The sequence below is a fragment of the Lissotriton helveticus genome, chromosome 2_2 (assembly GCF_964261635.1).
Source record: "Lissotriton helveticus chromosome 2_2, aLisHel1.1, whole genome shotgun sequence".
NCBI classification, from domain to species: domain Eukaryota; kingdom Metazoa; phylum Chordata; class Amphibia; order Caudata; family Salamandridae; genus Lissotriton; species Lissotriton helveticus.
In genome coordinates this window covers 425,917,692-425,930,634 of record NC_136060.1, presented here as the reverse complement: position 1 = coordinate 425,930,634, position 12,943 = coordinate 425,917,692, and the positions used below count along the sequence as shown (strand labels likewise).

Sequence of the window (12,943 nt, the reverse complement as noted above, 5' to 3'; positions counted from 1 at the left end):
ATTGCAATATTGTGATCTTTGTATTGCAGACTTTTGGGGAAGTTAGATTAGCGTTGGTAAGTAACCGGGACATATCCGCTGTATATAATTTAAAAAACATTGGAGCAAGGACGCACCCTTGCTTTAGCCCTTGGGTGGTGTTAATCTTCTTGGTTAGCGCAGTGTCTGACAGCTTGACCCTCATCCAGGTAGTTGTATATAGCAATATGATGGCATTGAGGAGGCCGCTGGGAATGCTCCACGCCTGCAGTTTTCTCCAAAGGATGCCTCTGTCCACCAGATCAAAAGCAGATGAATAGTCCACGAAGCATGCGTATAGCGCTAATGTCCTCTGATTTTTTGCCTGGTGGACAAGGTAGGATAAGGTAAAAGTAATAATCATTTTGCGTAACTTTGCTTGACTCCAGGGAAACTCTCTAATCCCGCAGTTGATTCTCCAAATTGTCGCCAGATGTAACAGAGTGACTCCAGTCAAAATTGGTGTTAGATATGTGCATTTATTAAGAACAGTACAATAATGAAGAACTCAGGTGAAGTGAGCTTTCCAGTACTCCAGGCACACATACACTGCAGTTCCCTGAAATCCTGGATCGTCAGCTTGTCCATAAAGAAATGAGGCAGCTCCTTGCAAATCACTCTGCATAACAAGTGCAAAAACAATATCTACATAAGCAGTTACCCAAATATACATCAAACAGTAGACCATTAGAGTTACATCACAACACACACAACCAGACATAGATACACATACCCTCTCAGGAATCTAGTGACATTTCTTCTTTATGGTTTCCGTCTCAATGGCAATATTTATATTATTGTTTATTCCATATTGTGCCAGTTGTCACTGTGTAGTTATAGTTAGGACCAGGTTTCCATTGGGCAATGGATTTTCTGGTTTGCTAATAACTTTGGTGACGTTTTATTGTTCTTCGCGAAACTTTCTTTAAAAAAAAAAAGGGTTCATTAATCTCAGCGCATTCCGGGAAAGGCTCAGGTGATCAGTCAAGTAGGGCTGAAAAAAAAGGGAGGGTACCCAAAACGCGTTTTCCCCCATACAATTTTCAACAGGAAAATTGAATAGTGCTTCATCTAAAATGGCTGAATGGAAACACTCCATATTTGTCAGGAAGCTAGAGATCTTTACCCAGAAAGCGTGCATTTTGTCATTTGGTGTAAATCCATTCGGTAGTTTTACATAAAATGAAGGTTCACAGTTTATAGATATTTCAGGTCACTTCTGTACTACGGGACCAGTAGATTAAAAGATGAGACCTGATTGGCTGCCATCCACATCAACAAAAGTGTTTGGCAGCTATTTTAGGATGGGATGACTCAGTCCCTATGTTGGGGCAAGAAAAAAAAAACGTACACAGAAACAGGTTAAGCATACCTTGGCCCCCTAGACACTGTTGGGGGGGGTCCCCTAGAGTAACCTACCATCGGGGCCAAAAATCACAATTTATTTTGAAGTGCCGCAGTAAATCTAAAAAATGGCAAAACACAGAGGTCTCACCCTTTTTCAATAGTATACCATGGGATTGGGTGGGAGAGGGGGACGGGGTAGGCACATTGTTCTGTTTCCTAACAAATTTGTGTAGGTGGCATATGTAAGCCCCCTCCCATACATGCAGATGGCCTGTGGGCCCCAACCCCTCTGGTGCAGACGCATAACTGTATTGGATTTCGATAACCCATTCTGAAATCCCATAGAGTAAGACCAGGGCGAGGGGCATGCAGCCCCCTTGCCCTGTTGGCAGCGTGGTGCTCCCGCTACCCATGACAGGAGGGCTTGCATTGTGCACTCCCAGTACGCATAGAACAGCAGGGAGTAGAAAGCTGCTGGCTCCTGCTGCCAGCAAGGTATCAGCTGCGCCGCTTTAGTATTGAAGCAGCGAGGCCACTGATGTAATGTTCACAGTACTCGCTTGGGAGATCCGAACAATGCCCTGCAAGGACTTGTTTTTAAAGATTCAAGTACTTGTGGTGCCCTAAGGAGGGGTAGAGGAACCACCAACGACTAAAATAAGTATTATGAGGGGCTGCAGGGAGCACAGCAACACCAAAGGAATGTTTTAGAAAAATAACCTTAAGTCTCCTGGGTCATTGAATGCATGACTCGTGGAGAGCTTACCATCATTTTCAAACCACTCTGAGCTGAAGCTGTTTGCTCTCCAGCTGGAGTGCGGGGTCCCCTTACGGTTGGTCTTGTGGCTGCCCTATGTGTCCTAAAGAGCGGTCAAGAACAAGTCAAACACAATTTTGTTGAATTTATTAAAAGTATAAAAGTGCTTTAAACAGCTTTTTGCTATTAAGAAACATGTCCGTGTGTGATTTAATAATGAATGCATTGGATTACTATTAAGATACATTTTGTCATGCGGCTAATTTGTTAATGGGGTTTTCCTTTGACAATGGCAATAGGTCTGCCTTGTTTAAAATACTCAATCTATATTGTGATGGCCGGGGCTAATTTGAAATAACACCCCCTTATATTCTTATGGCAAGGCCCTTTGTGTGGACCGCTGTGGATCCTGCGGGGATTGACTGCAGGGCCTGTCTTGCGCTACCTAGTTTGCACGATCAGGTCCTGCAGCCAGATCGACGCCACGCATGCCCAAGTTACATTTGAAGATAAAATAATACTTTACGTTAAAAACACCCAGAGATTTACTGAAAAAAGTGACAGTATAGTTAGGCGAAGATGTCAGTTAAAACAGCATTTTGAATGAAAAAAACACTGAAACTCACCAGTTATAGTTAACCGAAGAAACTATAACTCGCACGCTTGCCATGCACTGCTCATCATCTCACGTTACTCATGACATGTTCTATGACATCATTGATAACATTAATGCGGCATCTGAAATGACGTCATTGAGGAAAACACTGTACGTGACGAGGGTGTGAGTTAAAGTTGCTTCCTTTAATTATAACGTGAATTTCAGTGATTTTCAGAGTTTAAAATGTAACATTTTAACTCACATTTTCACCTAACTAAACGCAAGTTTAACCTTTGGATTTTTTTAGTTAAAATATGTATTTATATACATATTGCAGACATAGACGTCCTCTTACAGCCCTAGATTCAGTCACAGAGCTTTTCCTTCTCCTCTGAACCTTCCTTTTCTTCTAACATCAAATAGATTATGTATAACCGTAAAGCCTAGAGTACCAGGTCAGTCCTTGATCCAGGCTTAAAAAAGAAATTGAGGATAGTCTAAGGAGCCCTCTAGAAGATGCAACTTCCTATAAAAGGGGCTGCAAAAATAATGGTTGTCCTGCTCTGTTTCCAGTGAGGAACGCCAGGCGTCCAAAAAGTGCTTCTCTATTGCCCCTTTCAGGTGAAAAATCTTGGAAACATGGTTGTAGAACTGACATGACCTGGACAACAGTCCGAATGAATTGTCCGTACCTTACTCGGAGTCCTTATATATTGCATGCTCTTTTCTCGTGGCCCTTTGTTATTCAGTGACTGGACTTTAATGTATGGGACTTTCACCTACTCAAGTTTTCCCTTTTTGTTTAGTGTTTTTTTTTTCCAGTTGCATGTATTTAAATTTTTTATGTTGCTTTCCCGTTAAAAAACGGTACTGGCAAATGTTATTAAAAATATAAAAATTAGATTTGGACAACGTGTTCTTTTCCGCTGCCTATAAAAGGCGCCAATTAATTTTTTCATGGAAAGTTAAAGTAAAGTGGCTTTCAAAATGAAACTACGAGTAAAAAAATAATATAATTAATAGTAAAAAATAAATGCAACTCGAAATCCAGAAAATTATGGCATTCTTTCTTTTAGCGGGTTATTAAATTATTGAGAGAGGAGTAGGCTTGAGTGGTTTTATTTTGTGACAGTTGGGCTGGCTGAAAATATGGAATTGAATAAATGCACTTGCTTATCTTTCAGATTATGTAATATTGATCACCTTTAAGTGCTTTGAGCAGTAGAATAATTTGTGCTTCAATACAGGTTTAAGACCATTTCTGAAAGGCACAGTATATCTATTTTAGCTACAGATGGCAACTTTCAAACCATTCTTTCACTGCTTCGTGTTGCACTGCTTGTACACTTTAGCTTTCTCTCTTGGGTTTATTGTAATTTGCTGTTTGTGCATTAAAATTAAAAACGGCATACATGCTTTAAAGGTGTTGGTACTTTTGTGTTGTAATCAATACAATATACAAATAAACTTTATTTGTTTCAGGTCGGAGTACCATAAAAGTTGCAAAGGTTACATGTACATAAAAACAGTGATACATTAAAACATAATTAAAAAAAGTAAGACCCATACACAGTTCATAAGTAAAACCCAATACCCAGCCTCCCAAAATATTCAGAACCTGAAGTGCAATGTGCCCAGAGAACAAACATTCCTGTTGTCTAAACATCCATACAAGCCCTGGATTTCACGGTAGCTTTTAAAAACCCCACTATAAAATGAATGCAGTCCTCTTTCAACAATTGAAGATACATAAGGGCAGGACGTTTTGTAATCACTTCCTTCACAAGACCCAAAATTGTTCATTTAAATGCTGTGGTCTATAAGTGCAAACGCGCTCCATGGGCAATTAGTATTGTAATGCAATTTCATTGTTATAGCGCTTACTACCACTGGGATGTAGGTAGGATGCTCATTTTGATCTGCTGGAGCAGCATCCTCAGGGCACCTTTAACCCCTTCCGTGCAGGGCACGTTCGGCGGACGTCGCGTGCACTACCTCGGTAGTGCTGCGCACGTCCGCTGAACGTTCCGGCCACGCCCGCGCAATAAAACGTTCCGCACCAGTGCGGAACGTTCGGCGCAGCGGAGGGGTTAATCCCGGTTGATAATTGATGGTTTGACCTTGAGTGAAAACAGGATTTTTAAACTGACAAAGAGCGAAGGTGACTCGAGCAGACATCACCAGCCTACATGAGCAGCCTCTTTACTTAATCCGGATTATGCATTCATTTTGCTCAAGTAAAGAGGACAACAGAGGAGAATCTTTAGAGATGACAGAATATGTTTAAATCTTTGAGCCCATTGGCAGAACATGTGGAAAATCACTTGGTCAATAGAGAAGCTCACAGAGTCCTTGAACCTGCGTTGAAATACTAGGTTTCGATACAGCAAAATGCAAAACCGTCAAAGAATTAACAGCAGGTTCTAAATTTACTGAAAGGAGAAATCTAGATATTTTTAAGTCTCTCATACTAGACAGCGCTCAGCTGTCTGGTTACAAAAGACCTATTGTGATCCAAATAAAAAAATTAACAGAGGCTTTGTAGCCCACACGTTGGTTTAGCATACACCGACTGAGTTGATTGTGCGCTTATTCAGTGCCTTTCCTTTCTCTTGTGCGTGTCCCTCTCATGGAGCATATCCTCTTTACCATCCTTTTGATAGTCTGGCGGGTATCCTTATACTGCTTACTTTAAGATAACTAGTACTTTCTTTTTCTTTATGCATTTCATGACAGTGCATGTGTTCTATAGCTCTCTCCCTTGTGTGCAGCTTCCCGCTACAAATGCCCACCCCTCCAACGCTAGTGTATTGCGTACCCCACCACTCCATGGCATCTTTTAGTTTTTTTACCCATGTCCAAACACTTCCGTTGTCCCCTATTTCCCCATCCACTACCCCATGCTGCCCTTTACCAGTTTTTTAAAATTTTAATTTTGAGAGTTTTTTTGGGAGGGCCTAGCAGTTGTTGTTGGTTATCGGGTTGCTATGCAAGTCAAGAAGCACTTTTGCGCATGTAAAATGTAATTTGTTTGTTTACCGATCTAAGTTTCATCTGCCATCTTGGATCGGTAAATAAGAAAAATGGTGGCACATCATTCTACAAGCACATAAATGCATGGTCACGAATGTGTGTACTTGTGGAAAGAGGCTGCCGCCAGTGGTAGCTGCATCATTGCTGATGCATCAGGGGAAAAAAGGTGCAAAGCCAATATTTCAAAAAGGCTTGGCCAACCCTTCTTAAAATATTGAACTGCTTTGTTTTCGGGACCTCATCAGCAATTGCTATTTTTTCAGCTTAAACAATGGCTAAAATCACTAATTCTTGCACCTTTTAAATCGGCATGTTATACAGCTCCTAACCTGGTGGTGGGTGTAGATAAACACATGCTGTATCATATCACTCCCATTTTATTTTCTTTGCACTAATTTCCTTAGCTTTTCAGGTTGTTTGTCCTGTTTTGGAGGTTACTTGTAATCAAAATATTTTACGTTGGATCAAGATACATGGGATAAAATACCCCCTGTCATGCATTATAAGGATATTGCAAGTCACTGACTAGTTCCGTGAACATACAGAGGCACTAGACTGAAGGCCAAGTTCCTCTGAGGTAATGGAACTTCAATGTGACTTTCAGTGTTCTTATCATGCATGGCAGGGGGTGCTGTATCCCCTATAATACACTGTCACACCATTCCCTTTCCCACCAACCACTTAAATTATTGGGCCATAGCTCTTTCATGTGAAAGAGAGATCAAGCTCTCAAATATGAAGGGTAAACATAGGATCTCCAATGCTAAATTAAATGCATAACAAAACGCGGTTTGATATTTCTTGCAAAAAGATGATAGAATCTGTTTAATACTGGCCAGTTTTTTGTATTAAAAAGCTGCAATAGCTCAGAATGTGTACAAAGTTGCAATTTTTCTATGGAATAACAAGCAAGATCCAGCTTCCTTACTATAAAAACTCTGTGACGCATCTTCCTCCACCTGGGTTTTCCACACAAGGTCGAGGTTACTATCTTGCTTGTTCTGTCTTAACTTAAGTACGCCAATAGCCTCTACCACTGATTATTTAAAAAGTATAAAAAGACTACAATGGATTCAGAACTCTGCTCCCAGACTACTCTTACATATAAAGCCGCAAGCCCACACTTCCCCTGCCTTGAGGGTCCTAAATTAGTTACCAGTTGCAAGAAGATCCACCTTCAAGCTGTTTTGTATCACCGACAAAGCGATACATGGCACAGAAATAAAATCATCAAATAAATTCAACAAAGGAACCTCCGCTCTGGATTGGCACCTTGTCTCAAAATCCCACCATACAAGGAAAAAAACATAGGAGGCACATCCTTCTCTGTTCAAGCAGCCAAACTATGGAACGCTTTACCCCAAACATAAGATTCACGCATAACTACCTTATCTTCGGAAGACTACTCAAGCGTTGGCTCTTCTGCACATAACCCCCATACTCAAACATAAACATACAGCATATCCCTGAGCATATAAGCAGTTACTTGGATTATATATGTGTACCTAGGTATGTGTATCCCTTTGTATAAATGTATATAATAATCATCTTCATAAATATATAAATATTCCTTAGTTCTGCTTAACAAATGTACATATTACCTATGGTTACATTATTCTATGTTTAACATGTATATTCCTACGCAAACAAATGATGGACGGAATGCAGTATAAATCATACATTCAACCCCAGTCAAAAGATCTGTGTTAAATCCATCGTTCTTTTCCCTGGACTGGAAACACGCCCAGACATGGGTCCCTTGCTCACTGTGCCACTGGATTCAAGCTAGCCTGGCTGATGAAGGGTAATACCCAGAAACCGGTCCCAGGATGCTTGTTTCCGGTCTAACTTGCACATAAATTATTAAAAGCCAAGAGAGACCTCTTTGTAGCTTCAACAGACTACTATTTTATATACCATATCTACCTCAAATCTATATTGTTAACTTATCCTAATGTCTTCCCTGGTCTTCTTTTACATACAGTCACTGTATATATTTTTACTCCAAATGTATTTCATGTAATTGCTGCCATGCAAATTCTGTAAAGTACTCTGATACCTGTAGGGCAAATTTTCGCTATACAAAACTCGATAAATAAATAGACAACGAGATCAAAGCTCTAGTCTACGATGTGACTCCGAACCCATAGGTGAAAAACATCCCCGTAATTTACTGTTACCCATCTACAATTTTGTTATGTATGGTCCCCAAATTCATCATTCCCTGCTTTCAACTGCTGTGCAGGGACAGAGGAGTAACGGGGAAGCCATATGTAACACAGCCTCTCCTCCTTGTCCCAAATTAAACAAGAATTTTACCCGCAGATCCCTAAACAACCAGACCACTTTCCCTGCATTCCCCCCGAAGTAGACTAGCATGGTTGCACTAATAGGCCCTCAGTGGGGCCTGTTAGCTTGGTCTGGGAGACCTTTATGACATCAAAACAGTGGTTAGCCAGTATTGTTATCAACTGTTGCTGTGTCATAGCAGTGTTGTATGAGATTAAGAAACTGAAATAAATGATGGAGGCTCACTATGAGAGCCGACCATAACAAAGAAATTAGAGGGCGTTTTTAATACGGGGACTGCAGAAGCCCATGTATTATAACTGACATTAAATCCTTTCTTAATTTCAAGATTTCAAAACTCATGGCTAGCTCCTTTCCTCTTCTAGAACTCCCTTCCGTGTGCTATTTTGAACCCTTGCCCACTCTTGTGCTATTGCAATTGATCAAATTATACTTACTTTAGCTCAGTGGTTTTTAACCAATGGCCCGGGGACCCCTGGGGGTCCACGAAGCCTCCTCAGAGGGTCTGAGGCTACTTAGAAAATGAAATAATAGTAACAAAACCTAATAAAGTGTTTATAAATAAAGAAGCTAAACATACAATTTACATTTTTTAATCATACTTTAAATTTGAAGGAATTTGAAACTGGAGACTAAAAATTAAATTAGTAATCTCAGATTGATTTGGGGGGGCAGTACAGGAGCATCAGACAGACTATATCATGGACAATGAGTGGCCTCAATTAAATTTAGAAAAGCTCCAACCTTTCCGTTAAAATTAAATTTAGATTTTTTAAAAACTTTTTTTATTTATATGTGTTTGCTGATTAAGCAAAATGTGTCATAATTTGTCTATTTGTTTGAATGCTTTCATCTATATATTTTGTGAATTATTTTGCGGTTCAAATCATTGACAATGCTTCTGCCTGGGTCCCCAGCTTCCAGTAATAACTTATGGGGGGCCCCGGATTCCAATAATGATTCAGTGGGTTCCCTGGATACCAGTAATGATTAAGTGGGTGTTCCCAGAAGTCAAATGATAAAGAATCACTGCTTTAGCAGTGTTAGCTGGAGTACAGCAATGCACTGTACGCTGGCATCTCCACCCAACTCCTCGGAGGACTCCAGACAATTTAGAACGGTGCAGTCAGACTCGGCCTAGACCTCCCTAAATGAACCCACATCACTACCCACCTGAGGGACCTCCACTGACTCCTCCATTAAGAAAAGATGCAGTTTCAAGCTCCTCCTGCTCGCCTACAAAGCCTTCCACGGCCTAGGACCTGCCTACCTCAACCATCGACTTAACTTCCACCAACCCGCTAGACATCTGTGCTCCTCCTCAATTGCCCTTGCACACACCCCGTGCATTTGTCAGTGGTCACCGCTCCTTCTCTTACATTGCTGCCAATACCTGGAACGACCTCCCCCTTAAACTCCGCCAGCCCCCTCACTGACAGACTTCAGAATGAAACTCGAGACCTGGCTCTTTGACGAAGACACTGCACTCAGATACCCCTAGGGGTGACAGCACTGCGCTTTACAAATATTGATTGATTGATTAGGTCTTGACTCTAGACGGCACGCATGCGCTGTTTTGAACCAGGACATGCTGTATCTACATCTGGGCTTACAGCCCACCTATAGGCTTGCCTGTTGCTGGCACCATCATCGCAGCCAGACTCATCCTTGACCTCTCCAAATGAACCCACATCACTACCCACCTGAGAGACCTCCGCTGGGTCCTCATCCAGGAAAGATGCCATTTCAAGCGCCTCATGCTCGCCTATAAAGCCCTCCTCGACCTAGCACCTCCTACCTCAACCATCGACTGAACTTCCAACTACCCGCTAGACACCTGTGCTCCTCCTCACGTGCCCTTCCACATTCCCTGCGCATCCATCACAGCCTCTGCGGTGGCCGCTCCTTCTCCTACATCGCTGCCAATACCTGGAACAACCATCCCCCTCCAACTCTGCACAGCCCCCTTTCCAGCAGACTTCAGAGAGAGACTCAAGACCTGTCTTTGGAGACACATCGTTCAGATACCCCTAGGGGTGACAGTGCTGTGCTTTTTAAATATTGATTTATTAGGTCTCGCCTCTTAACGACACTCATGCACTATTTTGAACTGAGACATGCTATATCTGCATCTGGGCTTACAGCCCCCCCATACACTTGCCCGTTGCTGCCACCATTGACACTCCATTTTTCATTCTTTCCATTTGTGAAGGGAATGCATATGTCATGCCTCTTTTGCAGTGGCCATTTTGATCCATTGTTTTGAGGCTACTTTATTTTTGTTTCCAAATGGGTGACTCGTCCTGCCACACATTAGGAGCACTGTTGTTTTAATTAGCGTTGATCGCCAAATTTATTATTTTTAAAAACCCCGTGCCTATCTACAGTAAACAAATCCTTCTGAATGTTTCTCCACCTATTTTCATGATGCCCTCTCGTGGGAGGAGTCCCCGCAAAATGTTTCATCATCGGAAGCTTGTCTTATCAGAGTGGTGCTTTAAATGGTGCTTTAAATGATTGATGGGAAGGGACTGGTGACTGTGTGAGGCGGGTCTTAATGCCACAACTACTGAAAGGAGGAAGGCACGTTTTTAAGCACCTTACCAGCAAAGCACAGAGAAAACCAGCTGAAGCAAGCTGGGAAGGACCGATGCTTGGTGAGTGGCCACATTATATATGAGCTATGACCGCGCAGCACCACCTGTTCTTGTTGAGAAGTCGGGCCGAAGCACCCACATATGTTTGTCACTCATGTCTGGTACGAGTCATACATCTCTTGTTATCCCAACAATTTGTATCATTTCCCATATCACAGTGAGGCTTTAGAATAAACTCACACACCAGTGGAGCTGACCTCACTAAACCACACTTGTCTTTGTTTGAATGCCTCGTATTGGTTATAGCCAATCAGGGCTCGAAAATTCCGCTCGCATAGTCGGGCTAAATTTAACAAGGTCGAGCTGTTTTTAGGTCCTACTCGCCTTTTCTGGCGAGTTGGAAAACAAAACAACTTTTGTCCTCTGTCTATGAAAACAGAGCAAATGTGACAAGATAACAAGATTTAAAGGTATTTTTATTGCTCACAAAGTTAATGAGCAATAAAGATGCCTTTAAATCTTGTTATCTTGTCACATTTGCTCCGCTTTCAAAGACGGAGGTCAAGTAGGCTGCAGTTAGGTCGAGGACATTTTTTAAGGTACTAGTCCTGCAGGACTAGTAACATTTTTGGGATTTTTCGAGCCCTGCCAATCCAGTGACCCACGTTTAAAATATCCGCCCCTTGGCACTAATCTGTATTGAAGGCAAGGGATAATTAAAGGTTTGTCCACCCGCAGCACGACTCTCCACACATACAATAACATAGCTAACTTGTGCAGTATGTGCTGCAACTTCAGACTTGCTGTAGACTCTGACCAATTGTCACTGATGCTGCAGTGTTTCTTTTTTAATTTATTAATTTCCAAGTAACAAAAATGACAATCGGTCATTTGAGACATTAAGCACAAGTCCAGATTTTGCCAGGACAGTCATTGTTTTTCACCGGGTGACCCGGCATTAGTCAAATTTAGCACACTTATCGATTTTCAGCGAGGGTAGACTGGAACAAGAGGGAGCCACTTATTTCATGGATATCCGTCACCAAAATGCCAAGGGTAGTGACAGTGACAAGTTCCATAATAACTGAACGATTAATATAACAACATAACATAAATCTCTTTTTAGATCTCGGCTCTAGACGGTGGGCATACGCTGTCTTGAACTGAGAAATGCTGTATCTTTATCGTGGACATACAACCCGCCCATAGGCTTCCAATTTGCTGGCCCCATCGTCGCTCGATTTTTCGTTCTCCGTATTTGTGAAGGGCTTGCAAACCTCTTTATAACCTTAATGGGTCGATATAATTGTGTACAATCGTATGACTGAAAAACATTCACATTGACGAAGCCAAAATCTCAGAGCACGGCCAATGCCGAGATGTATTGGCTTTGCCAAAGCTTATTGCTATGATGGTAGTAAGGTTTTGATTGGGTGGAATTACGTATGTACATTTTGAGTACTGACATTACAAATTTCCCCTTAAAATTGTATTTTTAAATTACATTTTCATTCATTTTGTTTTATTTATATTTTAACTGATTAATTTTGATGACTTGTTTAGTGATACATTGCACAGTTCCCTGCTTACCTGGAGGCGAGGGTTGCACTGTCTAATGTTTGTAATAATAAAAAAAAACTATCTTACTACTTTCCATGACATTGTATCCTTTGAACTTAGTGACATAATAGAGCCAGCATTGCAGAGAAGGTTCACAAAAAATCTAGGTCTTTGCTAAAATATGCACCAGCTATCATTTATTAAACAGACTGACTATTCAAACATCTTGAGTATTTTTTAGGTTTCTAATTTTCAAATGCTGAACTTGTCTTTTTTAATGTTTTAGGTTTTTGGAAATAAAATGATCATTCCATCCTTGGATGGGGACTTATTCCAATGGGACCGCGACCGAGAGAGCATGGAAGCCGTTCCGTTCACCGTGGAGTCTCTCTTGGAGTCATCTTATAGATTTGGTGATGACGTTGTTTTGGTTGGAGGGAAGTCTCTGACAACGTATGGGCTGGGTGCCCACAGCGGGAAAGTAAGTTTCGATTTAACACCTTTTTTTCCTAATGTGGCTAAGTGAAGCCTTTACTTTAAAACCTTCTATGGATGTTCCTTTCTGCTACTCATACCTTTAATGTTGCTAGTTTGTTTGCCACAAACCACACATTTTAAATTTTGAAGCTCTAATTAGACAGACTTTGCCACCTTTAATAACAAGAGGTATGAAACCTTATTGTAACCGTGTGCACTGAATACCATGTAGCCATATAACATGAA

At 41.3% G+C, this 12,943-nt stretch overlaps 1 protein-coding gene across 1 annotated transcript in view; it reads left to right on the top strand.

The window, feature by feature from the left end:
* The window catches only part of EIF2AK3 (eukaryotic translation initiation factor 2 alpha kinase 3), a 190,424-nt gene that overhangs the window by 93,612 nt on the left and 83,869 nt on the right, over positions 1-12,943 (top strand). The window contains exon 3 of the mRNA XM_078678688.1: positions 12,507-12,701. Within this exon, the coding sequence (XP_078534814.1) occupies positions 12,507-12,701 (195 nt within the window). The remainder of the gene's footprint in view (positions 1-12,506; positions 12,702-12,943) is intronic.